At 40.4% G+C, this 26812-nt stretch overlaps 1 protein-coding gene across 3 annotated transcripts; it reads right to left on the minus strand.

The window, feature by feature from the left end:
• SGMS2 (sphingomyelin synthase 2) lies at positions 1 to 26536 on the minus strand. 3 transcript variants are annotated; one of them, XM_065736514.1, is made up of 6 exons: positions 26466 to 26536; positions 5184 to 5849; positions 4340 to 4457; positions 3771 to 3924; positions 1128 to 1294; positions 1 to 223 (listed from the first exon to the last, which is right to left on the minus strand). In XM_065736514.1, exons 2-6 carry the CDS (start codon positions 5636 to 5638, stop codon positions 20 to 22), a joined length of 1098 nt encoding a protein of 365 aa, XP_065592586.1. In that variant the 5' UTR covers positions 5639 to 5849; positions 26466 to 26536; the 3' UTR covers positions 1 to 19. The 3 variants fall into 3 exon arrangements, with proteins under 3 accessions (XP_065592586.1, XP_065592587.1, XP_065592585.1); XM_065736515.1 differs by lacking the exon at positions 26466 to 26536 and adding an exon at positions 24218 to 24240; XM_065736513.1 differs by lacking the exon at positions 26466 to 26536 and adding an exon at positions 23825 to 24191.
• Positions 26537 to 26812: the final 276 nt, after the last annotated feature.

Genomic DNA, 26812 nt, shown 5'->3' on the forward strand with positions numbered 1-26812 from the left:
ACAGATGCTTTTCTCCTCTTCAGGTAGATTTTTCATTGTCTTCTCCCATTTTCTGAACCCGTGAATACTTTTTGCATGAAGATTTGAAGCAGCTGGGAGGCCAAGATATGGGCCAGGAGAAGCTGCAAGGAACAGATCCCTGCACGTTCTTCTCAAAGAAATAAAATATTGGATACCACCAAGCTCGAGAGAGAAAATTTGTCTGCGAAGAAACCTTTAGAGTCTGTATCAGTGGCAGCAGCAGGTAAGGAAGAAAGAGACATAAAGACAGTAAGTTTAACTGGTTTTATATATACATATATATCTGTGTTCTATATATGTATAAAATGTTATATGTTTATATAATATGTTTATATAAAATAAATATATGTTATATATATATAGTGATCTACAACAACAATAAAATTGACATTAAAGTACGTATCTGCAAGGACACATTATCTCGCAGAAATACATGTGAATACATTGCATTTAGCTTCAAAATTGGTGAGTACTCAGGTAGGATACACACCATAATACAAGCATGAACAGCAAACTAAGTGTTTTAACAAAAAGGAATACCCTAATGCTACGTAGTTTAGGGAGACAAAGCACCCAAGCCTTTTTTGAACAAGTGTCCTTTCAAACATGTCATGTTTTTATTGATGACTAAATACTAATAATATTGGTGACTAGTAAGTAGATTAAGGGCTTGAGAACTAGCCTTCTACATTCCTACTTGAAATTGTTGCTGAAATGTAATTTCTAATGACACTTAGAGTAGAACTGCCACTGAAATTTTAGCACGGTCTAGGTATTTTAGGTTGGTCAAATATTTATCATATGCTTAGATAATCAGGGTTATTCTGCATATCCACAATAGCAATAAAACAATGAAATTCCAAGAACTTTTTTTTTTGTCAAAGTAGCAAGAACGTTTTTAAAAAACTAGCAGCTACAGATCAAAAAATATCTTGGAGCGTGAAATATTTACTTAAATCACAGTAAAATCAAACTCCTTGCCCAGTTTGTTTAAACTTCAGTACAGGCCCTCTATTTTTACTTCAAAGTTAAGAATTCATTTTGGCCTTAGGGGAGAATTAACAAATGCATGCTGTACATTCATTCTAAACATATTTGCCACTCACCTTTTCATTAGCCATTGAGTGGTACCACCAGAAGAGCCGTGTAGTGATATAGTAAGCAACGATGACATCTACAGTGTAATGTTCATGAGCAACAAGGATACAAATTATGCCAGCAGCACTCATCAGCCAACAGATTAAGTGATACCACCAGAAATGACGTGGTGAATCTGTAATAGTAGGGAGGGGAAGGGAAAACAAAACAAAACATATGTATTTCTACAGCAATTCAGTGGGTAAACTGGAAAATGAGAAAAGATGATTTAAGACTACTGAATAGTACAGCATAAAACACATAGGGGTGATGAACAGATGTACTATCACTGGTTTTCTAATTAACATCATCTCTCTTTCCCACAAATCCTAGAAAAACACTTCTCCTTGCCTACTTTGAATCTATGGTCCTGATTCACAGTCTGTACTTGCAGTGACACGCATTGAAGTCAAATATCTAGCAATGTTGTAAACTGTGCAGAGGTCACGTTAAACAAGGAAAAAAAAACATCCTTAATTCCTAGTTTTAGCTAATTTTCTTACATATCTACTCTGAGAAGCAATACACTGTATAGAGAAGCACAGTACGTGAAGTTAACTTCTAATGGAAGCGTAAGAAGTGGGAGTAAAACTATTTTTCAAAATGCATTTAAGCCACTTCAGTGGCTGAACTCCCCCCCCCTTCTCTCCCCACTGAAAAATGTTTTGAGAGTCACAATGACCATTCATAACTTCTGAGGCTAACAGGCTCCATTTCACTCACAGCAGGAGGTTTTGTCAACCCTTCTCTTGTGGTCCAATGGTCAGCCTTTAATTTTACACAGTCAACTAGTTACTGATCTGAAATCTATCCAGTAACAGTTTAATAGTCCTGCACAAAATAGTGGCTACAGAAGGAATTTGGCTTTGGTGCACAAACAAAATAAGCTCAAATCCCTCCAAGTGTTGTATACAAAGCCAAACTTACTGACTTAAGGAAGAAAAAAAAAAACTGAAGCAGCAAAGGATGGAAGGAAAGATGGTGGAAAACAAAAACAAATCCTGAACTGAACTAGAAATAAAAACTTAATACATCTTTTGCTGAGATGTGTCATGTCAAAAGAATATGCAACTTAAATGAATACAGTAAGTAAAATGTAGTTTAGAGCAGTTCTATTTCTTAAGCCTTTGCTCAGTGGACATTTTGCTAATTGTAAAGGAAACAAAAATAAGGAGAGCTATGCATATCTATCTAATGTACAGAACACCAGTTATAGAGCACAACTCTACAGATACATATCCTTAAGAATTAGGCAGCAGTCAGAGGGCTCATTACAATGACTTATATGATACTTGTTTTCCAACACATTATGATAAAAGCATAAGAAGTACACTGTCCCCCTAAATACTGAGACATCTGTATGCTTCCTTGTACTAAAGGGTATATATACAGCATGAAGCTCCAATTACATCCACAAAACAAAGTAAAAAATTCCTAGGCTATTATCCTAATACTGTTCTGGTATTTTTGACAAGTTACATATGCCATTCATCCAGTAATGGTCACTTGAAGGCCTAATTGATTAGTATGATGATTCTTATCTTAAACTACTGTTCAAAAAACCATCTTGAATCCGCAGATTTCAAGACTGCAATATTAAAACCAGCCTTTTTTAGGTGGTGTATGTGTTTTTCTTAATTTATGCTTTTTTACAGCATAGCACTGCAACGTGTCTCTCCCTCAGTATTTTAATAAAATAAGGCATTCAACTGATGCCAGCTAATCTTATTTCAGTAAAAATTACATATTCCTATGATCCAAGCTATCATCTGCATAGCTTGGAACATGACACAAGGCAGAATCTTCTCTTACTAATGTGTGAATTGAAGAGGAACCTCTTCACTACTGCATTCATGAGCAGTCAAGTTCCTAGGACAGAAATACAGCTTACCACACATCAGATTCAGAAGTAGGTGCTCAGTTCTCTAGAACTGCAATCAATGCTGTGTGTGCAGCAAAGATAATTCTTCACATTCCCCATGTCTCACAACACTACACAACAAAAAGGGAAGTCATAACCGCAATTACATCTCCTATGTGCTTGCCAAACTCTTATCAACTTAAAAGGTATAAGGAAGAGACTGTAGCAGAAGACACATGAGGAGCAAAAAAACCTCAACTTTCCGTTGGTTGATATAATTAATTTATTATACACTTAAAGAAAGAACATTATTTCTGCATGTAGTACAAGTGTGGAGTGACCATGTACTCAAGCTACAAAAATCCTTTCAAACGTATGGCATGGCAGCCAGCCTTCACAAGGTTACCTTGAGTATCTAACTTCAGTGTTGTGAGACAAAATTTGTTACCTGTCAATGAACAATGAAACGCTAGCTTGCTTCAAAGAAATAAAACTAGAAGCCAAATGTCTTAGTCACGTTAAGCCCTTAAAGCCCACACTGCTTTATAACGCTTAAGTTCCATTTTTACTCTACAGTGTCACAACTTGTTTACACACATCTAAATGTACAGTTTACATAGAATTGACTGGTAACTTCCAGAAGGCAAGTTTTATGTGCATTTTCATCACATGCCTTATAGTACAACAAATGTTGTACTATACATGTACTATAAATGTGAACAAGAGTGTATTTAAATATAACAGAACTTACACTCTTTGATGAACAGGTAGATTAGTGTTAGTACTACAGTGTGACCACTGAACAGGAAGTCTCCACACAGGATGTGAGATCCAGTTATGGATAGACCACCACCAGATATCAGTCGCAGGATCCTCTGCACCTTTGCCTGAGAATCTCCATTTAACTAGATCCCCAGAAAAAAATACAAGAAAAGACAGAGTAAGGAACTTGAATAAACTTCTTCCCCAACAATACGTGCAGTCAGGAAGAAAGTGACACGTATCTTCATTTTCCCTCCCTCCACCCCCACCCCCCCACCCCAACGATCTCAAACAATTTTCAATTTACTGAGTTTAGAATTACTTATGAAGCAACTACCTGAGCAATTATTCAGATTTAGAGCAGGTTGTTTGTTTGTTTTTTTGTATAATTGAGATCAGTTCCCAGCTGGAAATAATAAACTGAACAGACACAGCAATATACTTAAGACTGATGAGTGCCTACCCAGGAACTGACACATAAGCTTGCATATTTGCTCTAGTGAGCCATTAAGACTCAGGTAAAGATTAAGGTAAGAATTAAGAAGCAAAGGCTCTTACCTTAGGTGCACACTGAAAATGCATTCCAGGCACAGGTAAGGTGGTAACATACATAGTAATGCAGCGGTATAGGTACAAAGTTCCTATTATAAAAAAAAACCTGCGTCCCACAATTGATCTGAAAGTGAGGGGGAAGAAAGATTACATTCAAAGGTCACATTCACAACATACATATAACAGTTATGAAGCTCCAGTTTTACAGGATTGTTAAGTCACTAGGATTACAGAGCAGCTCTATCTCCTGCTCCTTGCCACAGAGTTCTCTAAATAACATCAAATACTATCAAGTCTTTATTCAGTTTCAGTCTTGACTTTTATTATATTAAGATATAGCAAATACCATAGGGATCCTACCAAACCTATCTAACAAATTTAGTTACGATATCACATATTCCCTTGACTCAGTGACCTTCTCCCATATTTTAATGTCAAATACATGTTTATGGTATCTATAGTTTAAGCAAATGAAGACAACGTAAAAAGCTTCTAGTTTAGGAAACAGTGGTTTTCTCCATGGATTTACAAAACCATCACCATGATTTTATCTGTTCAAACATCATCATTTCAATAATAACACTCAGGAAAACTCAATTCCAAAGTAAATTCGACAAGTGTATGTAGGTGTCAAATTCAAATCTTAAAGCACTACACAAACAGGAAAAACTCACATCCCTGTATCCAGCATGGACACAAACATTTCCTAATTAAGTCATCCCTTTATCAGTTGTTCTGCCAGCTCTGTTTTATAATATCACCACAATTCCACCACAGATTTCTTATACCCAAATTAAATGATGGAAAGCAATGTATTGGAAGCAAACAGCAGATGAAAACGGCTACTTACTTATATCTAAGAAATAACCACTGGAATATCCACAGTCCAACTAGTATCATTCCATTTATTTCTGATACAGAAAAAGCCCATTTCACACGATCAATATAATCAAAAAATTTGTCAGGCAAGGGAGGGCTACGCTCTTTTGGAGGTACTCTCTCATGGACCACAGTGATCATGACAGTTGTTAAAATCAAGTTGAAGAGAGCATAGACAAAGGCAATGCCTGTTTTCCACCATTCCAGAGGAAATTTGTTCCTAGATTCAGCAGGCATAGCAATCTGGATGTAATCAGGATATTTCTTTGCTGTTTTTCGCAAACCATTGGACAAGCCCTTCGGTTTGTTATTGACATTTTTGTTCTCCTCGCTGACTGAGAGAGCAGGTCGTGTGTATCCATTAGCAGTATCATTGTTTTGACCCTCCATATGGTCTTCAAGTTTTGCAGTCTCAATGGTATTCATTCCCAAGCTGTAGGGCTAAACCAGGTTTTATAAGTGACTGACTCCCGGGATCTCTGTAAAGTCTCTTACTCCTTGAAGTCCAATATTCTCGTCCCTAGTTGATTTTTGATTACTGTCAAAACTCTTAAAAAGTGTCCATTGTGCCAAAAGATACTGTAGAGCAAGTTGTGGAGGCAAGTCTTTTTTGTTTTCCCCGCTATAACTCTACTACCTGCAAAAAAATAGAAAACTTATTGAGAACCTTCAGAACAATTGATGTGGCAGTGAACAAATCTTAGAAATGTTTATATATATATATATACACATCATTTTACACATATAGTCAAAAGAAACTAAAGAAAGGTGGTTACAGTAAAATAGTTCAAAAACAATTCCTATCAACTATTTTCGTATATGATTGGTTTAGGCACCACTATGATTTTTTAATAGACAAGATGCACACATTTCAGACAACTTGACATCACCCACTTTAGTTGAATTAAAACTAATTCAATTAAATCAAATCCATTTTTTCAGCAAGAGATTTTTATTACTCAAAAGCATTTTGCACAAAAATTACTCCTTTTTGATTATAGGTTCACTCTATATTAACTTGGTTTATCCACACTGATCACTAAATCTTAGTTCAGGTGGTGAGAAAGAAAAGAGAAGAACACTACCATATCTGATTTATTGAGATAAATTATCTATAAAATTCATTCAAGGGATAACTCCATTAAGTCTTCTTGGATCTAGAATAACTGTTTCAACCAAGAGAGTCCCAGTGTATCTTCATAGCTGTTGTAGCATCCACTAAATATCTGAATTTCCAGAGAACTGAGCAATACCGCTGTAGTAGGCTTTTTGTATTTTAGTTTACATAATGGTGTCTACAACAATAGATCTGTTATTTGTCCTTCAGTTACTTAAAAATGAATCTAAGACAATGTTCTGAGCAGGAACAAGTAGCAAGATCCACTACAGCACAGATTTCAATATGATTTTGTTAATTCAGAGAAGCCTGACTGCTATACCACTGACTTAGATGTAAGAGAAAGCTGTTTAGGAAAAGCCTGCTTAATAATTTCTCTTTATAGCAAGAACAATCAACTCAAAACAATCTGGAAAGCTTGTTTGTTTGTTCTGTGGAAAGGTATTAAACATGGTCAGCGTGTAAACCCCATCACTATTCTAAATGCATTTCTTACTGGCTAAAAAAGAAGGGGATCGTTAATCAGTCCCAAGTGAAGTAAAATTCATACAAATTTTCATGTGTTTAGAACCAGATATTAGCATTTAATAGGCAGGAAAGAACAAAGCATGATCTCCAGACAGTCAAAAAGTTGATTTTTGAGAACAAGATCACTGTAGGGGAAGATGAGCAAGAGCATACTACAACTAGCTTCTCCCTGTTAAGATCAACATCACAGGCTTATTTAGATCAAAGTAAGTATTGTCTGTGCACATGGATCAGAACGTTTATGAGTCGCAATGAAAATATAAAACCAAGTCAGTCAAGGGAAAAACTGCCTCTCAAAGCCTACTTCAGGTTTATCAGTCTGCTTTCTCCATTTTAACGAGATTTTATTTTGAAAGCGCAAAGGTCTACATCAAGTTAAGCTGCTCTGTAGCAGGTTTCTTTATGCTCACCTCCTACGTATCTACCTGTTAATTCAATAGCTTTAAAATGGTGCTCCATTTCTGATGGCTAACTCCTGAAGATCAGCAACAGAAAATTAGCTTTTATACACACCATCCCAACGGGTATTATTTCAAAGAAGAATCAGTTCTGGAATTTCATTAAGTAAAAATACTGTGATATATACAAGGGAACATTTTGACCCACAATTCTGGATTTCTGTAAGCACCTAAGCAACAATTTGCCTCACATTCCCATAAAATGGATAGGGAAAGAAGAGAAAAACAGTATTCCTCTGCTTCAAAAGCAACACAAAACCATGCAGTCTTATCCCAAAGAGCAGAACTCAGAGTTCTCCCAGGCTCCCAATGCTCATACTAACAAGAAAAGTATATTGCATTGATAGAAAAGTGTTTTCTATAGACAGAAGAGTTACAGCTTAAGACTCTCCATTTATGAAATCCTATAAGCTGACTGTTCCTTTCTGACTCCCAAAAGAAGATAAGTGTTTCTCAGCAGTACTGGATACTCCCAACCTGAAAGGGTGGTTACACATTCATAATGAGCATACTAATCCAAAGACATACAGCATGCTATGTCTCCCAGCACACACCAACACAGCAATTTTAACCCTCAAAATACAGCATTAGAGCTTTTTAACAAACGAAGCCATGCAGCTCCGGGTTTTCCTGTCAGAGTTTTAATGTCATAAAACATTACATTAATGAAGCATCCATGAGTGAAGTCACCCTTTTGGTTTCCTGACATTTAATCTCTGTCACATACCTGTTTCAAAGATCACTAAATCACTGCAAACAAACTACTCTGCATGAAGTCACTCCTTTTGATCACTGAAGATAAAAAAAAAAGTCTTAAATTCTGCACGCTGTAGTTGAGATTCCAGCAACAGTATAGTGAAAAGAGCCAAGAGGCAACTCCGCTGGCTTCCCTTTGCCCAGCTGCATGCTGCAGTCACACAGCCTTGAAGCCCACCTCTTGAGTTCTTCCTGCTTTTCCCTGAGTTGCATGAGCAGGTAGCACTCACATGCTTACATTCTCGTTCACCTTGTCTTGTGAATTATCCTACCACCTGTGGTGCAATGATAATTCTCTGAGAGAAGCGATAGGGGACATCCAAGTTAACACAAAAGCAAGGGCTGAGCAAAAGCACACACACCCACAATTCCATTCCACTTCCTCAAGAGAGAAATCTATTAGTCAAGTAATCTTTGCTAGTGAATAACGTGCATTTTGGAATAGGCCTGAGGAATTTTTAAGAAGAACCATCTGCTCCACTTAACTGAAAGGGAAGATAAAGGCAAACTCAAAATATCTCATATCCATTGCCAAACCAGTAATGGTTCTGATTTGTACCCTCTTTCAAGTTCAACTTCTTGAAACAACTTTCAACACTGGAAGTAGCTGAACATGATGCTACGGTACTCAGCAGGGACTCAAGGCTCATCACTGCCTACAATCCATCCCATTTTCTGTTGGCCTTCATGTTTTTGAAAATGCATATCATTCCTGTCAACTGACACTGAAATAAGTACTATGCTAGCTAAGACAACACTGACAAAAATGTTTCTATTTCACTTGCTGTCTATTCTCAACTTTACACCAACTTTGGAGCTTACTCTACCTTGCACTTGATCCTGCAGAACACTGTACGGAGGAAGTTTTGTTTCCTGCTTCCCCTCCAAATTAGATTCTTCCCCTCCAGCCAGAAGTAAAAAGATTTAGAGAGATGCAATGCTCAAGAGTGTCTTTAAAACCTGCTGTAAAATATCCATGGCCTTAGAAACTGCCTAATTCCACCCCTTAAAACATACCATCGGCTTTTTCTTCTTGTGGATTATTCTCTGTCTTCCTGAACGTTCATACATAGATGAGAATACAATAATATAAAAAGAAGCTTTCTCTTGGAGAGATTGATAATGCATTGGATGGTCAAGAGCCCCAGTTTTTATGTTCATAGACTTTCATAGAACAGGACTATAATTAAGACTAAGAGTAGAGGGGCAGGATACTAAAAAAGAGAACTCTTTTTCAAACATATACATCCTTACTCTAATGTAAATACTAAGAACTTTCAGATTTTTGTTTATATAAGTGATCCAGTAGCAGAGACACCCAGATGTTGTATGCTTTAGAACTGTAAACAACTCAGTTTTAAAGGCCAAAGAAAATCTGAACAAATAAACAGTAACCTAGCAACACAAAAGCAGAGTGACATCCAGGCTTTTAAATTAATTTATTAAAAGCCGTTATATCTACAGCTTGCAGGACAAAGCAGTGCTCCTTTCTGGTACTTTTAGAGGATTGTAAGGCATATCGATCTACCATTTCTGATGTCTCATCAAAATTATTTCAAGCTGAGAGCATACTGCGAACTTTAGAGTAAAATTTCAAGGTACTACATCATTTGATCTACAGGAACTCAAAGGCTTCCTTTCCCTCATAGGGACTTTTCAATCTATTTTCCTTCTATTTTCAAATAATGCTTATTTATCTTATCGATTAAAACAATAAAAAAAACCACCAGCCTTGTCTGAAGCTTGTACTTCCTTGCTGCTAAGTGAACTACCCAAAGAAGTGACAGACAAGACTAATCATCCTCTGATTCAGGCTGTGAAAGCAACTCTCCAAATGTACGCAAGTTTCTCAGCCAAAAAGAAGTTGAAAACCAAAACCAACATGCACAGATCCCTAGCCCATGCCCCCACAGCTCACCAGGCATTAATTCCCTGAAGCTTCCATACTGTCCTTACATGCATGTAAAATACCCTATTATTTTTGTGTAACCTGCAACGCCCCTAATGAGTGCGATTTAGGTTTCTTCAGTATTGGACAGCAATGCTCAGATGTGGCTAACTGGCAAATATCCAGGATTTGGAAGAAGAAAAACAGAAGTTTAAAACCTACTCTAACCTACCAAATGTTCATGGGAGCAGGAGAGGAGCTGGGGCAGAAGTAAAGGACAAAGACTTGCACAAAGTCGGCCAAATTACCTCTAGGGATAAGCAAAATTCCTACAACGGATACACCCAGGTTTTAGGGACAAGGTTTTTTTTGTTTTGTTTTGGAGCCAATTCAATATTTTCTAAACCCAGGCATCTACCTTCACTAAGGAACAGAGCTTTTCAACCAGCAATATTACAAAAGAAGCAGTAATTGCTGAAGTGAACTACGTACGTCAGGGAAAAATTCAAGAGTGAAAAAGTCGCAAGAAAAGCAAGGCATTCTTAATGGCTTTTCCTAAGCTTCTATTTACTCCCGCACATTTAACTCCTTTAGTTTTCTCCACCTTCATCTGACTATCATTTAAAAGAAAATAAGTATATGGGAGGACAAGAAAGCATATCTAGATTTGGCCTTTCATGACAGAACTTAGTAACAAGTTTTATTTAGGTTCTTAGTCACATGATTTTCACATTAAGGTCTTTTTTTTTTTTTTTTTTTTTTTTTGCATAAAGCTAACACAACTGCTGTGCCTCACTCAATATTTGGAAATTCTAAAACATTCAGAATCTTTATGTTCCAGAATTTATCAAGGTTCAATGAACCACTTCCAACAGCTTTTCCAAACAAGCAGTTCCAAACATGATCATTCACACTGAACAAGATCGTGTTAAGACCGATCTATTCTAACATTAAAGATACACACAATCACACACAAGATGGACAAAGCTTCTAGGCAGTGATATTTTTAAACTTCATTCACTTACTAGGTTTGGCTCAAGCATTTGATACAGCTGTAAGCTGTTACTGTATTTGGCAGTTGCAGTAAAAGGTCTGGAAATAAAGTAATGCAGAAATAAGTTGTGCAGCTGGCGATAGCATAAGAGAATGCTATTAGCAGAAACAACATTTAGCTGGCTTATATTTTCTTCAGTCAAAGTTTTCAGGACTACTTTTGATACTGTAAAAAGCAGCTGGGTACCCTCTGCTACTTTGAAAGCCATAAATAAGAATTTTAAGATTTCTTCCTAAGAATTGAGACCTGAAACACAAAGTATCAGTTCCTCTGTCCTGTACATTTACCTCACACCAAACAGAAAAATAACTTGAATGATATCTGAGGTGTGAAAACCAGAACTGAGTTTAACAGATTCGCCCATTATATATCTGTTTCCCCTGCAGCAAAAGTATTTCCAGAGCCATGTTCATATTTCACATGTATAATGCGTGTGCTTCCACTGCACAAACAAACACAAAAAATGAACTGTAGTTTGACAATCAAAGTTAGGAGTTTATTTACCTTCTCCAATAGGCTGCCAACACTTCTCACTGATACAATGGTTAAGAAGCATGAGTAAAATAAAGCTGGATTACGGAAGTATTGTTCATTTAAAAGTTCTCAGAACAGATTATCATATTGTCATTTGCAATAACATTTTTTTTAACAATTTTGTTAAAAAGTGTTAACTACCTACGTTGTATAAATCTATTTTCAGTAGTAGAAATGGAGCAGGTGGTCCCTATTTCTCAGGAGGGAGTGATTTTTGACCAGGTATTCTTCACAGTTCTATCATTTCAGAACATAAATGTGCTACAGAAGTTACCTTGAATTTCTTCATTTCAGTAAACTGAGTCCCTAAAAGCTTCAAAAATCAACGGTTATTCATTTGTATAATCTTTATACCTCTCAACAGTAGGAAGGATATTAAGTTTTGATTTTCCTGATATGAAACGCTATAGATAGTACTCAGCATCAGCTTCCAAAACACTACCTCTCCATAAGAATAAAAATATATAGATTTTATACATATCTAGATATCTAATAAATTTTCCCTTACAATTGCTCGAGCAGGACCCCAATGGCCACCTGAACAACAACAAAAAAAAAGTTATATCAGAGCTCCTTTTGCTTGCCTTCATCAGTTCATGCCATCTTCAAAATCTTCAGCAGCTGGGAATCACACTTGTATGTATGTTGTTTGCTGGCTGAGCCTTCCTGGGCTATTTTTGTTTTGCTATAGCTGCCAGACACCAATCAGAAATCACTACCCAAAGGAAAGACTCTTCTCAAAACAACGGCATAAAAGATTTGTTAGCTGCTTAGCAGCACATCTGACACCCCACACCCTCTATAGATCACGGGAAAGCTGCAGATTACCACCACCAAGAGCAGGGAGAGGCACAGGAGGCAGCAATGCTTCACTGTTCTCTGAAGTCCTCCACCCAGTTACAGGGGGCAAAGGTTGTGCCTCACAATGAAAGTCAGACAGGGAGGTTAGTCACCACCACCAGCACAGAGGTGAGGAATAGCACTGACTCATGTGTGCTTTGGTGACTCCAGTACAGCTTATTGGCCAGCAGGCAGTTCAAAAGGACGTCACACATTTCTGGTAAATTTATTGGTGACACATCCTAGAAGTATTTAGGCAATTATTAATCATAACACCTGTTAAGTTTTTCCCCTGTGCTACTCCCAAACAGAAGCACAGCAACAACTGTTAAGTAAGAGGATTTATATCCAGGAACAACGGATATCAACTCTGAATGACGTTACCCAGAAAGAAAGCCAAGCAGAGGCTCGTGTCCTCCGGTGGTGGGCAAGCACGCAGCTCCTTCCGTTTGTGCCTTTACAGGCTGGTTCATACAAGCTCAGCCCATTGCTCAGGGACCTTCCAGGCTGCACACGTTCACTGTTATTCTAGGATCTTCCAGAACATGGGAACAGAAAGCTACTCCTGCGCTCTCCCCTCACTGTAAGTTAGCCCCAGAAAGGTGTTAATTGGCCTTCACCAGGAAAGACTACCACGTCAGGCACTCACTGATGCTCCTGCATGCGATCACATCTCCTTATCTAGTCGAGTGTTTGAGATGTTAGCTCAGTCTCTTGCACAAGGCATGTTTAGAACTGATTATCACTGTACCACAGCTTTCACATTACAAAAACATTGCATTAGTTTCATGTCCCACATCAAAAAGCCACAGATCTCCACACTGGAGTGGCACTTGTGTTTAAAGGCTCAAGCAATGAAAGATATTCCTAATCCAAATACAATCTCTCTCCTTTTATTTTCTTTCCCTACCTGAAGCTATCCCATGCATGCATCCTGACTGATGTTTAACCCAACACCAACGATACTCTACCAGGCCACACACTGTCAAACAGACCAGGAGTCACCAAAGACTCCAAACACCTCTTCCCCTCCCAAAACTTAAATAGCTTTCAGCTTGATCAGCTCTGACCCAGCTGCCCAGAGAACTTCACAAGCATTAGCTGAAATGATGACGTATGCCACATAACCTGTCACTGACTGTAAACACACAGATTGGCTGAAACTGTTGATGAAACATGACCCGCTCCCCATTTCGGTCTTCTCCTCCAACTTCTCATCTCACCACAACCTCACCTGCCATCGACAGTATGACACTCCTGCACTGCAACCAACACCCCCGTAGCACTGAGAGGGGAATACAGCTCTTTTTCAAGCTGTTTGCTCACAGGCTGAGGCACCCCAGCGAATACCCAGCTGACACATCAGATAGTGGTTTCCCCACCATCACATGTTCTGATTTCTTGTTCACAGCTTTTCTTGCCATGATCTTTCAGAAATAAAACTAGATACGTTTAATTTAATACATCTGTTAAGGCCACTGAATAATGAACACCATGATCAATACACAGATTTTGTGGAGATTAGCACACCAGCATAGAATCTTGGCAGTTTTCTTCCAGTTTGTCATAGCTGTAAATTATAACAAGTTTCCCAGATGTAACTGCTTCCCCCCCCCCCCCCCCCCACCCTCCCAGCAAAATGCTACTCATCAAATTTAAACACTATGCAGTTTAAACAAAGTCACTGTGATCTAAATTTCCAGTGCAATCCCATGGTCTTCCTCAAACTTGTTTCAACTGTTCCATTAGCTCAATATTTTCTATTAATGGCAGAAAATACTTTCCACATTATGCTGACAAGAAAAAAATATTTCCTTTTAGTACTGAGTTAGTCATGGAAGACAACACTTAAGTACTATGCACTTCAACACTTCCTTCTTCATTTTAGTTTTTTTCCACAGATTCATGAACAGAACATGCATTTCCTTAGAACTATCTGTTCCTCCGGCTGTCACGGCATCTCCCCATAACAGTGGATAACACTGTTAAATAATATTTCTAGTGGATGGTAACAGTGGGGAAGTAATGCAACCACCACTGAAATTCTTTCAGAAGCACCTCTACCAGACAGTTTGCTATCCCCATTTAAGTTACCTTCCTAACAGTGGGAGGAGGAGGCTGAGAATACTACTACCATGTTTTTATTGCCTCTCACAGAGCTATTATTTGACCAAGTAATTAGACACCGCCAGAATAATATAAGCCTCTCTCCATTATTCCCTGCTAAACTGCAGTCTTTGATAAGAGCCATTTTCTATCCCCTATCATTTCACAAGCCAGCACTGAACAACACTGCAGTAACAAAATCTGTGTCTAGCTACTCATGAGGCTTGTATTCCATACTTTGGTTTATCATGTAATAGCTTGAGAAGCTTACTGCTTAAAGCGTTTAGAAACACTTTAAGATAAAACAAGTTAGTGATGCTCATGCTTGAATTCCCATTTAACTAAATCTGCAAGAAAACAGCTAAGTACCAATCTTCTGCATTACCCCTGGGAAAGCCATCACTGAATTCTCTTATTAGGTCACTGGACAATACCTTTGTAACATCTACATCATTCATGGACAGAGACCACAACCGAAAAACTAAAAGCTAAACTATTAATAACTTAATCATCAGGTCATATTGATCTTATCCAACCAGTAGGTAAAGTGTGGGGTAACAGTAGCAAAGTCACATCTACACAGAATCTCCTTTAAATAAACAAATGAATAATCAATCTTGCACAGCAGGTAGCTACTTCTACTTCGTTAGCAACCTGTTACACCCACAGGAATCTCTTCGTTATCACTGAACCTCTTACCCAGGAAAGCAAACTAAACAGACACGGATGTGAGACATAAATATAATGGCCAAAGTGTCTCTAAGTGGCACATGCATTGGTTATGCTGCATACACAACTGTACGCTGTTAATTTACCTTTTTTTGTTTGTTTAAAGACTTGGCTAGTAACATAACTATCAGTATGTTCTGAGTCAAGATATTATTTCTATAGTAGAAAACGAGCTGGAACTCATATACTTCTGACATTCATATAGCAGGGAGAAGGGGGGATAAAGATCCTGGGACCAATCAAACAAAGTGTTTGAGAGACTTTGAGAAACATATTTGCAACTATATTTCAAAGTGCAATCACAAATTTTCATATGAAGTTGTAGAGCTCTAGAACTTCTGTCTAAATATTAAGCAAATGTTAAAAAAAAAAAACATTTTAAAGCGTTCTACTCCATGCCATGACAGACATATCCAGATGTTCACTGATGAAAAGTGGAAAGACAGTGACAATGTGACAATGATTAGTTACGTAAACCCCACACTGAAGCAGACAGGACTGCAGCTGACAAAACTAAGTCACATCCAGACTCATCAAGACAAGCAGTGCTGTGCATGCTCACTAAGAAACCATGGAATGTAGGAAATGAGTGGTAAATCTCACCTGCGTGATCAGTCACAAGAGAAAGAGCTAAGTGTTCACACTGATATTATTGAATCACTTAAAGAGAAAGCAGAACTTGAGCAAAATTTGGGTACAGGAAGAAACAATTAATTATTCTGGTCTACCAATTGATATTTCTTCCTTCCTGAGAAGGCATCTGAATATATATTGGTATTTCTGCTGTGCTCCTGCATGAGACTTCAACAAAAATCCCAATTATGGCAAAAAATCCCCATTCATCAGCAAGGACAGCTCAAGTACTGGCTTGGGACTAACCTTATAACCTTAGGACAAACCAACGCAATAAAAGAGAATTACTGTCCAGAGAAGAACCTGAAGGCTAGACACTGTAATGGCTTATATTTCAGGATATCTTGTCAACATAGAATCATAGGGGTTGGAAGGGACCTCAAGAGATTGAGTCCAACCCCCCTGCCAAAGCAGGTTCCCTACACCAGGTAGGGAATTAGGCCAATCTAGAACCCTTCTATTGGTCTGTGCTTTACAGGGTAGGAGCCTTAACAAGGGCACGTAGAACCATGCCTCTACTGAAATCAGCTGCTCCAGCAAGAGCAACTGATCATTGTTCAGCGAGAGCCATCAGACATGCTTCTGCTCTTCATTGTTCTCCTTATGGAGAACAGCTTGCCCTAAGTCACACACCAGCGTACCCAAGTATCAAGGATGCATTCACACCTATTCTAAAGAGGTAGCAAAGGGCACAAAGGAAGCTTCTTACAGACTTGATCTAAAACACGGGCCAAGCCAACTTCAACTGACAATCATTACCCAAAGTTGTTGGCTAGATTTTCAATTTCATCTTTAGCATTCCAGTTACATAGTTGTAACACAACCTGGCAAGGATAATATCAGATACGTGAATACCAACCATGGTGCACGATGGACAAAATATCTCCACAGTAGCAATTACAGTGTTGCAAAGGAAACAAAAGCTCTGTAACACAAATTAGGAAGAGACTCACGCACATTAAACTAGCACCCTAATATCTCAGAGCTAACACATTAACAACAGCTGGGGCAGCCAAAGGAGACAGCCTAAAGCAGCCTACACTAATTGCAGCCCATGTCATCTCTTAAAATTGTTCTATCAAGACAAAATACAAGCATGGGACTCTTCAGGACTTGTCATACACGCTGTCATCCACAAGGACATTTATTTAAATGGCAGCAGAAGTCATGCTGTGATATTGACAAACTCCACCCTACATTATGCTGCTCCGTCAAAGCAGCAGTAATAACTAAATGAAGCCTGAGCCATGCAACTTGAACTCATGCCGTAGGTCAAGATTAATTTTGAACTGCATGAAATCCGTTTCTCTCTACTTCTGTAAAAGCAGTTGATCACAAAGTACTCATGTGTAAGACTGTAGGATTTACTTTTATTTTTTTTTTTTAATTAATGGAAGTTTATTCAAAGGTCCAGAGCCAATCTATTTTTAATTCTTCCTGGCGCTTGGACTTTTAAGAAGTCAGAACACTTCTGCTGGACGTTTTTAAAAATAACTCAAAGCTCTTTTAATAGCATGCACACATTAAAGAAGTTTAAAGAAGCCATCTGAAAAACATCTTCATGCCACAAAGAATGCAAAAACGCCGCGCTGGCACAATACACAGACTTACGTAGTTTAAGTCTTCCAGAAATCAGCACCTATCAACTACAGCAGCTAGACTGTCCCTACTTTAAACTTCCCAGATGAAATCACATCTTTCAGCATCCCATTCAAGACAAAGAACACCCAAGACAGTCAATGTCAGCGTTCAAGCAAACACTGGGAAACTAGTCAGGCCTGAAAACTGCATCCAGCCTCTGAGAAAAACTGATTTCCTTTCCTTTGGGATAATGCATGTTGTGAGTTGCCTTGATTTTTGAGAGTAGACTTAGATGTGCTGGCCATAAGCAGAGAAGCGTCTTATCTTTCGAGTAAAAGACATCTTTGAAAACAAAAAATGTTAATGATTAATCAAAATGCAGTTATTTGAGCAAATTATGTAAACCCCAATTTCATCATTTCTCTTGCAAATGTCCTAATAATTATAAATACAGGCTGCCATAACTGATAACTTTCTCTGCATGTTACACAGCCCCATTTTGAATACACTGCATTATTTTAAACACGTTCTAGGAAGGCTTGCAGTGCTAAACACTGATTACACTACAGGAGAGTATGGAGAGAGATTAAGAAATGCACATGCCTGCTTTAAAAAGTTGTGGCTAAGGAAAAAAAACAACTGTTCTAGAGTTTGTCCTTAATGCAACAAGACAGAGCTGAGCACTTCCTCTCTCCACTACAGGCATTCACACCCCCTCAGTCCCCCAGAATCTCCTGTCAGTGTCCCAGTTTAACTTCATTTGACTATTCAGTGCTGTATGACTAAAAAGAATTGAAGAGTTTAATCCAAAATCAAAGAGAGTTTAAAATAAACTTTGTCTTAAACAAGGCCCAATAAAAATAAATAAAAAGCAGAAGAGTTGTAGAAGCATTTGTTCTGCTGAGTGAAAATGAGTCAGCTACTTACCTTGCTCTGACTGCCCAGGGACTAGAATGCAGATTACTGGAAAGCAAAAAGCTATGATATGTTGAATGGCTGTTCTTTTTTCTTTTTTTAAAGCAGCCCTATCTAACAATGAAAATTACACTTCTCATTCTAGCAGTGTTTACTCAGACTATCCATAGAGATGAAAACTTCTGCAGTCTAACTAGTTTAGCTATGGAATTTGACATGCATTGCACCTTGCCCTGTAGCTGGTTAGCCAAGGAGCATCTCATTCAGTTTCCTAACTTATAGAAGTCAATGCAAGTACTTGGATTTTTAACCACAGATGTTGATGTTATTTTGTCTTACTTTACACTGACCAGTTCTACACCAAAGAAATAAACCTAGTCATCATTATGATGTCTACTTGCATGTATATGGATACATCAGCCACACTGTAGGAATAGATGAAGCTAACAACCACAGTTACTGCTGGAAAAGCTGTCCTCAGCCAAGGGTTCTTTCCATTCAGCAACACAGCATGCGTAGCATTCAGTTATTCAGTAAACACTGCTTCAGTGATGAATTTTACAAGAAATGTCTGCAAGCTCAGGACTCAGCCACTGTAGGGTACAGAAGCGTACATCAGTAAGCTGTCTTCCTAGCAATGTCTAGATTTGCTATTATAGCACATTAGAAGAACCAATGTTGTTAATGCTCTTTGTTTCATAGCCAAATTGGGTGGCACAGCCCTTCCTCTCAAGACCAAAGTTCATCGTGGAAGTTGACATTTCTGGATAAACAGAAACACTGAAGAGCTGCTTGCATAACTGCTTTTAATAGTAAAAACAGGATTCAAACTATTTGAGACAGCGTTCCTTCTTGAAAGACAGAAAAAAAATAGCTTTACTTTGGAGGACCAGCTTGAATTGCTGGCATATTTTCCCCATTGTGCAAAGTCATTTGTTTGTTTTTCCAAAATCTTCCCAACTACTTCTAGCTGTGTGCAAAGTATATACACAAAAATAATGAAACAACCTAATTCCATGAAAATACAGCACTGAACATCTGTACTTCAGTAACTGTAGATGATAACACGTAAACTTCGCAGCTACAACATGTCAGATATGAATAGCTTCTATACACACCTGAAGTACATAACACCTGAAGTACATAAGTTACTGGAAGTACAAACTACACCAAAGTACATCTACAGTTGTTAATTTCTCCCAACACTGAACTAAAGAAAGAAAGGAAGCTTCTAACATTCTCAGCATAAAGATTTTTAATATTGAAATTACAATACGCAAATTTAAACCAGAATAACTGGCAGAGGATCAGATGACAGAATCCTACAGTACTACATTAAGCATGTTCTCAGCTGTGCTAAGACAGTAACACAGCATTCCAGTTTTTTAAATGTCCTTTTGAGGCAGCAGCAGCGATGGGAACAGTTTGCTTCAATACAGTCTGTGTTCGGCCTCAAACTGAGACATGGGCAGTGGTATTTGGCACCCTTATAAAGCATCTACAAACAGCAAGTGCTGTTTCCCATTTACAAGGTTGATGTGGGGGAAGGACAAGAATAAGATGAGCAGCCATCGCTGTAGAAATTTATTAGAGCTATCCACCAGATGTGCAATGTATCATGTCCTCCACATGGAAGGCAACTAGCAAATAAGGCATGTCCGTTGTTTCTCTTTACTAAGTTTTGTTCCTTAAAACAAGGAGAATCTGAACAACTGCTCCACTAGCCAAGCACCCAGCACGTGAGCATACACAGGCAGGAACCTGGGTGTGTGCAGAAGTAAATATTTTGCCGCTGTTATGTACATTTCACATAACTAACTATGAGAAGTTACTCAACTCTCATCACACAACAGTTCAAGATCTTAAGAGGCTTAGCACAGTAATACAAACTCAAAAAAAAAAAAAAACAAAACCCAAAACAACCACAAACCCAGCTTATTTGAACCAGAAAAACAGTAAAAGCAGATGACTTCGTAATTAAAGACTTCTATAGATGCAGGTGCTCTATTAAAGAAATATCAGGGATGAAACACGCCAAGACACTTGTAATAGCACTTCAATAAGGGAAAAACATTATCTTCTGCCAAAGGCTTTAAGCTAAATCTTAAAAGTTCTGGGTTCTAGACAGATCTCTGCCAAAGCCTTATTGAAGTCTAGACAGTCCGGTGCTCTGTTAAAGCTACAGAAGACACCAAATTCATCTCTACATATTTCATTAAGAATACTGGATTTATTACAGCTAAATCAAAACTAATTTTGAATTAATTCATTTTAAGTTCAGCCACTCTTAGACAAACATCTGTAGATGTGCTGTAGCAGTTCAGTTTGAATCTCTTACACTGATGCAACTCCCCAAAACATTCAGTGCTGCACCCAAGAGGCTCAGCACCTTTTCTCAAGGAGAAACAGGATTACGATACCAGTCCACTTTGTAACGGTAACCATAGACATGAAAACACTGCACTGCTTAGCATGAAGCTCGCTGCGTTACCTAGGATCACAGTTAAGAGAGTCAGTCTAAGGAAATCTCAGTATACAGAGAGAAAAGGAGACAGAAGGCTACAGGAGGGAGCAGCTAGAAGTTAGCTCTAAAAGCAAGCGCTATTAAGATACTGGTTTGTGAGCCAGCACAACTCACCCTCTGAAAGTATCACAGGTCCACCGATAGCAGCAAGCGAGCTTGTGTTCACTAAATCTATACAGAATTAGTGGGATGTCCTTGAAACAGGCATTATGGCAAGCTAATCTGCGTAACCTGAGTGAAAGGAAAAGATCTGATTTTTGCTCAGATGCCTGCAAGTGAACAGGATGCTCTTCTCTACATTCATACATACAAGGAAGAGTATTTTACCTGGTCAACCATACAGTTGTACTGAGTACATTTTTTACTGCAACAGTCATCTAATTCTCATGAACTCAGTCAAGTTCTCCTTTGAGTAGCCATGTTCAAGAATTTCCTCCTTTTAGATTTAGAGCTGGTTATTAAGAATCGTTCTATTTTCAATGATTAACTCAACAGTTCAGAACCTCTGACAAACTACTTAATTTCCTCATTCGTGGAGCGTAAAAATACTTACTTCTAATCTGCCAGTCTGTGAACCAGAGGACCTGAAACTGACATGAATATTTTGGAAGGGACAAAGCGTAGTAATGCAGGAAGCTTACCTCAGGTACCACAAGCATGGCCTCAAGGCACAGCAATTCCCTTTCATTAAAGGTACAGCATATGCTACCTTGAGGGCAATGAGTTTCCTTGAACTTGATGTGGTTTTAGAATGGGGTTTTGTCCTATCAGAACTCAGTAACTACGTGGTAGACTTCCAAAACCACTTGTATTCATCAGAAGTACTTCACTCTCCATATTACATATCCTCACACAACAACTATTCGGAGGAAAGAGAAGCAGCAAAGCAAACACACTAGCACAGGAGTCACCTGAGTTGTTACTGTAAAGTAGGGTTCAGTACGCTTCAGGAATGCCTCTTCTGAACAGGTACAGATCACACAAAACAGAGCTGTTTTAGGTAAGCCTTTCCCATTGGTAGGCCTTCAGCATCTGCTAGGACAGCAGTGCCTTGGTGCCTGACATGCTTGGTGCCCTGCAGCGTCCTCTGGGACAGTGGTGTCCATGGTACAAAGCATCCATCCTCCCAGCAGACAGATTTCTGGGGACAGTGGATCTAGTGTTGCATGAATCTCCCCAGCATCTGTTGAGACTACTGCAATACCATACCCATACTAAATAAAACCTAACAGCATCTGTATTGTCCACCCCCCACTAACAGTATCAAAGACCATTGTAGGTCAATAGCCCATCAAAATTAGAAAACAAATCCAAACAAAAGATGCGTGCAATCTTGTTACAAATAGCTGCATCTTCAAAGTTGTTTTCTATGAGGAAACATTTCTTGTAAAGCCTTCTGAAACATCCCCTCATTCTTGGAAACAGGAGAGATACTCATTTTTGAAATCCATCACTTGTTTCATTTTTTTTTTAAACTAATCCTTCATAATAAAAATCAGTAAAATGTCAGTTTTTATACTTCTCTTGGGTATACTAACACAGAATGTAAAATACTTGAAGTGAGATCTGCCATTCAGTTCTCCTAGAGACAGGGAGAGGAGTTCTGTGGGTTTTTAAACTGATATAGAAGTAGGAAGCCTTCTATAACACTACATACATGACTCTGTACTTCTGATGTCTGCTGAGAACAGCAAGTTTTAAACTCATATGGAAAGTAGCTCACAAAAACAGGATTGTTAGACCTAGACCACGCATTCGTATCTTACACCACTAATCACAAGGTGCTTTCATGACCCAGGAAATAGATGTCCATCGACATGCCAGCCACAGCTCTTTATTTAAAATACAGAGGTACATAAAGTTGCTCTGGATTCAGATTACCAGCCTGAGAGTAAAAAGAAAAAATAAATCAATTTTTGCCCACCTCAAATTCTCATTTTTCCATTGATTTCTGTTTGAGTTCACTTCAAGGACAGTCCAACCTCATTAGGGACCTTTATCTACAAACTACTGTCATCACCTTACAATTTTGCTCAACCCCTCCACTACTCTGACTTTCCCCAAATACCTTTTGGGACTGCACGTGTTAGATACACTATTCTTGATTCTTCAGAAGGACTGCGACGAGCACGTTCTCTGAAATCACATTTTGATTATATTGATTTTTCAGTAGGAAAAGGCATAAGTCCTATGCCAAAGGGAAAAATATATATATATATATATATAAAGGAAGCAATCGTATTGATCCCCCCAGTAAAACAAGCTCTCAGTGAGCTAAGTTGAAGCTTCATTTAAAAAAAAAAAAAAAAAAAACTAATGAAATAATAAACATAAGCAACATTAACAACAAATATTAAATAACTCAGGCTTTAGGCAAAGTAATTAATAAATACACTCTGGAGTAAAGCTTGGGAGCGCTCCTTTAAGCCCTCTGCTCTCAGAAAACAGCATAAATCGAAACGTTTGTGATAATACAGATGTTCACCTGCGTAATTAACAGCTGTCTGCTCATTGCTCATACAAAGTTTAGCAGCGGGAGGAGAGAGATTTCCATTGAAAAGGCGTCCTTTAAAAAAGAAAAAGCGAACGAACAGAAACAGATTAAACACAACAACAGCTCGTCCGCATTGTACTCTAGAAGCTGTTTATTGAAGCCTGCCCAGGAGACCAATTACTTTCCGCACGGATTATGCGCCGAGCCGAAGCCAGACGCAACGCTGGTGGAAAAGCACCTCGTCACCCGGTAAAGTTCAGCCTCACTTGGTCAAGTTGAAGCCCGGCCTCGACGGAGCGGGGGCCGGGCAGCCCGCAGCCGCACGTCTTCACACCGCCACGAACCCACGGCGATCCCCGACCTCGCGGAGCCGTGCTCGGCCATCCCCGAGCCCGCACCCACCTCCAACACTCCGGGTTTCGCCGGCAAGCCGGGCGCGCTCGCTGCGCACGTACCTCCGCTCGAAAGCCAGCCGAGCTGCGAGGGGCCTCTCCGGCACGGCGGACCGCGGGCGGCAGCGCAGCGGCGGCGGATCGGCGGAGCTCCCCGCGCTCCTCCACCTGCGCCGCTCCCGACTCACCGGAGCGGCGCCGCGGGCGCTTCCCCCTCCGGAGGCGGCCGGACACTCCCACCGCGGGCAGCGGGAAAGTTCGCCGCCCCTCCGCTTTCTCCCCCGCGGCCGAGGGCGTCAGGGAGGCGGCAGTCGGCGGCGCCACGGTTGGAGGCGGCTCCGAGGCAGCGCGCAGCGGCCGTTGCCGCGGCAGTTACCGCCGGCCTCATGCTCGCCCTTCGCCCCTGACATCACTCGGGCTCCCGCACGCCCGCCCCATCGCCGGGCGGTGACTCACCGCGCCGCGGGCCGGAAAAACCGGCGCGGCCGCCGCCCGGCCCCCGCGATAACGGTGGCGGTGGCACCGCCTCTGCGCGCGCGCGCGGTCCCCCGCACCGCCGCGCCGGGAGGGACGGGCGGGGACAGCGGCAGCCGCAGGGAACGCGCTGCCCACCGCACGGCAGCCGCCTGTGCCGGAACTTCAGCTCCCGGCGCCCGAACCGCACAAGGCCGAGTGACGCGGGAAGCCTAGCGTGAAAAATAGTAATAACCCACGCCATTCCGTTGGGCGTACTTCTTGGTTTCAACGGCTGACAGATGGAGTAACAGGGCACAAGCTGCGGTCATGGGACTGTCTTACAGGCATTTTGTTTTCCTACAGGCAAAAGCATCAAGCAAATTCTAGACAAGAGGGTTTCCTTCCCCCCCCCCCCCTCCTACCCTTTCTTTCCTCATTAAATTAAAAAATGCCCTTTAAAAGAGATCAGAAGGAAAAAAAAGGGAAGGTTGCTGGCTGTCATTCAGAATCTTTTAGATACACCTGAAATGCTGTCCATGTCTTAGTTTAGAACATTACTCAATGAAGCACCACACCTGAGAGTGGAAAAGGGCAGCACGTCGCAGGAGCCTCACTCCCAAGGCCTGTTGCTGCGTGTATCTGTGAAGTCACAGAGCTCAGCGGAGGAGTTAGCAGCACACCTCTTGATCACGACTTGATAGGAATGAGATTGCCTTCAGAAAAGTTCTTTTCAGAATGGCAATAAGGAGGAAGAGAACTTCAGTCTTTCAGAATGACAGAGCAGCTTTATGAGGAAACTGTACTCCTAAAAACTCCACGAGGAGATCAAGATACAGATCGTGTCCCCTCCTGTCCCAGCCCAAGTACAAGATGGAGAGAAAAGTTTTGAAAAGAAAAATCACTGTTCATTTCATTTGGAACAAATCCAGCATCTTTTTCATTACTGTTTATTTTCTTTTTTTTTTTTTTATCCTTCTCATGGGATCAGCCGGGATATTATTGGAAACAGTAATTCTATAAATGATCAGAGCCAGCTCGTGCATTAAAGTTCTATTTCTAAAGAGAGACTCAGGCAGTTTTCAAAGGCAGCCACCACCAGAACCCTGCTTAGGGCCGTGGGATGGAGCTGAGGCTGCAAGAGAGAGTTCAAGGGGCAGGGCAGGAGTAAGAGCTGCGTAGGAATTTCTGGTTCAAGCTAACCTTACAATTTATAGAAAGAGTAAACACCAGTACAATGAGAGAAAGCCTACTTGCATACCTAAGCTACAGCAGACATCCAAACACAACGCAGACATGCTAAAGAGACACACAGTTCCTCCCTATGAAAGTAGGTTCATTCTGCTTTGTATGAACACACTTTTTAAGTTCACATGTATTCACTGCCCTTATTACAGCTGCATTAAGGGCAGATTAAAACACACAGCTATTTTACACGGATGCCCCGTAATCCCTGCCTGCCCCAATCGATAGAGTCCCCCATAGCTCATGTTTGCTTTTCTTCAAGTAGCCCATAAATGAGGGTAATCCTGCAGACTGCTTCTACACAGGCCTGGCACCACATTCCATACCCTGATTCTCACAGCAGCCTCCCTATCTAACAAGGTGGGAGTTGACTCCTGCCCTGAAACAGGTGAAACAACTCCACAGTTATTTATCATTCCCAATCCATTATGAAATAATAAATTGCACTAAAGATGAACACATGTAGGATATCATGTAGAGACTCTTCAACAGCATACAATCAGAGCACTAAACAGCACCTCACAAAATAAGCTGTAAAGTTTTGAGATGTGCCACTACCCAGAAAGGAGATGAATTCTCAGTCTCCAGAGAGCTTAATCAAATCACTAGTTCCTCCTTATTACCAAGGGCTTTAGAACACACAGAAGGGAAAAAAGAAAACAACCTAGCATATTTCACCTGAGAGGCTCATCACTATTTTTGGTGGGGCAACTGAACAAGTAGATAAGCCGCAAGAAAGACTGTGAGAGAAGCTTTCCCATTGCTACTTCCCCAAGAATGGCAGCTCAGTCGTACGCAGCCATGCCCTGCTATCACAGCCCCGGCCCTGGGAAGCAGCTCCCTGCCTGCTGCTGCAGCTGGCTCCGGCAGCGAGCGAGCCGGTGAGAGCCAAGCCCAAACTAAAGAACGCAAACTTTAAGAACCACCATTAACTTCAGCTCAACTGAGCAAAGCCAGCTACGTCTGCCCTAAAGCCTCAGGAAAACCCCCCCCCCCCCAAACTCACCTGCGACTTCATGCTCCAGCCCGACCACCCCGCCACCCGGCCCGGCTTTCAAGGCAGGCAGCAGGCGGCCGCCGAGCGGGCAGCGGGGCGGGGTGGGGGCCGTGCTCCGCCCGCAGGTGCCGGGCGGGCTCCGGGTGGGGCCGGGCCGTGCCAAGTGTGCCACGAGCAGTAATTGGCTAGGCTGGTTCAGTGCTTCGTGCGGTTTGTGTGCCTCAAAGATCGCCGTGCTGGCTCTTCTCTTTACCAGAATTAACGGAGCAGGGGCGCTGCGGTCTCAATAGGGTTTTCAGGAGTTTATACGTTACTGACAACATCTTTGCATAATTTTTTTGGGGGGGAAATAAACG

Source organism: Cyrtonyx montezumae, unplaced genomic scaffold, assembly GCF_038088225.1.
Source record: "Cyrtonyx montezumae isolate F1298 unplaced genomic scaffold, pur_monq_1.0 scaffold_2, whole genome shotgun sequence".
In the NCBI taxonomy this organism is placed as follows: Eukaryota; Metazoa; Chordata; class Aves; order Galliformes; family Odontophoridae; genus Cyrtonyx; species Cyrtonyx montezumae.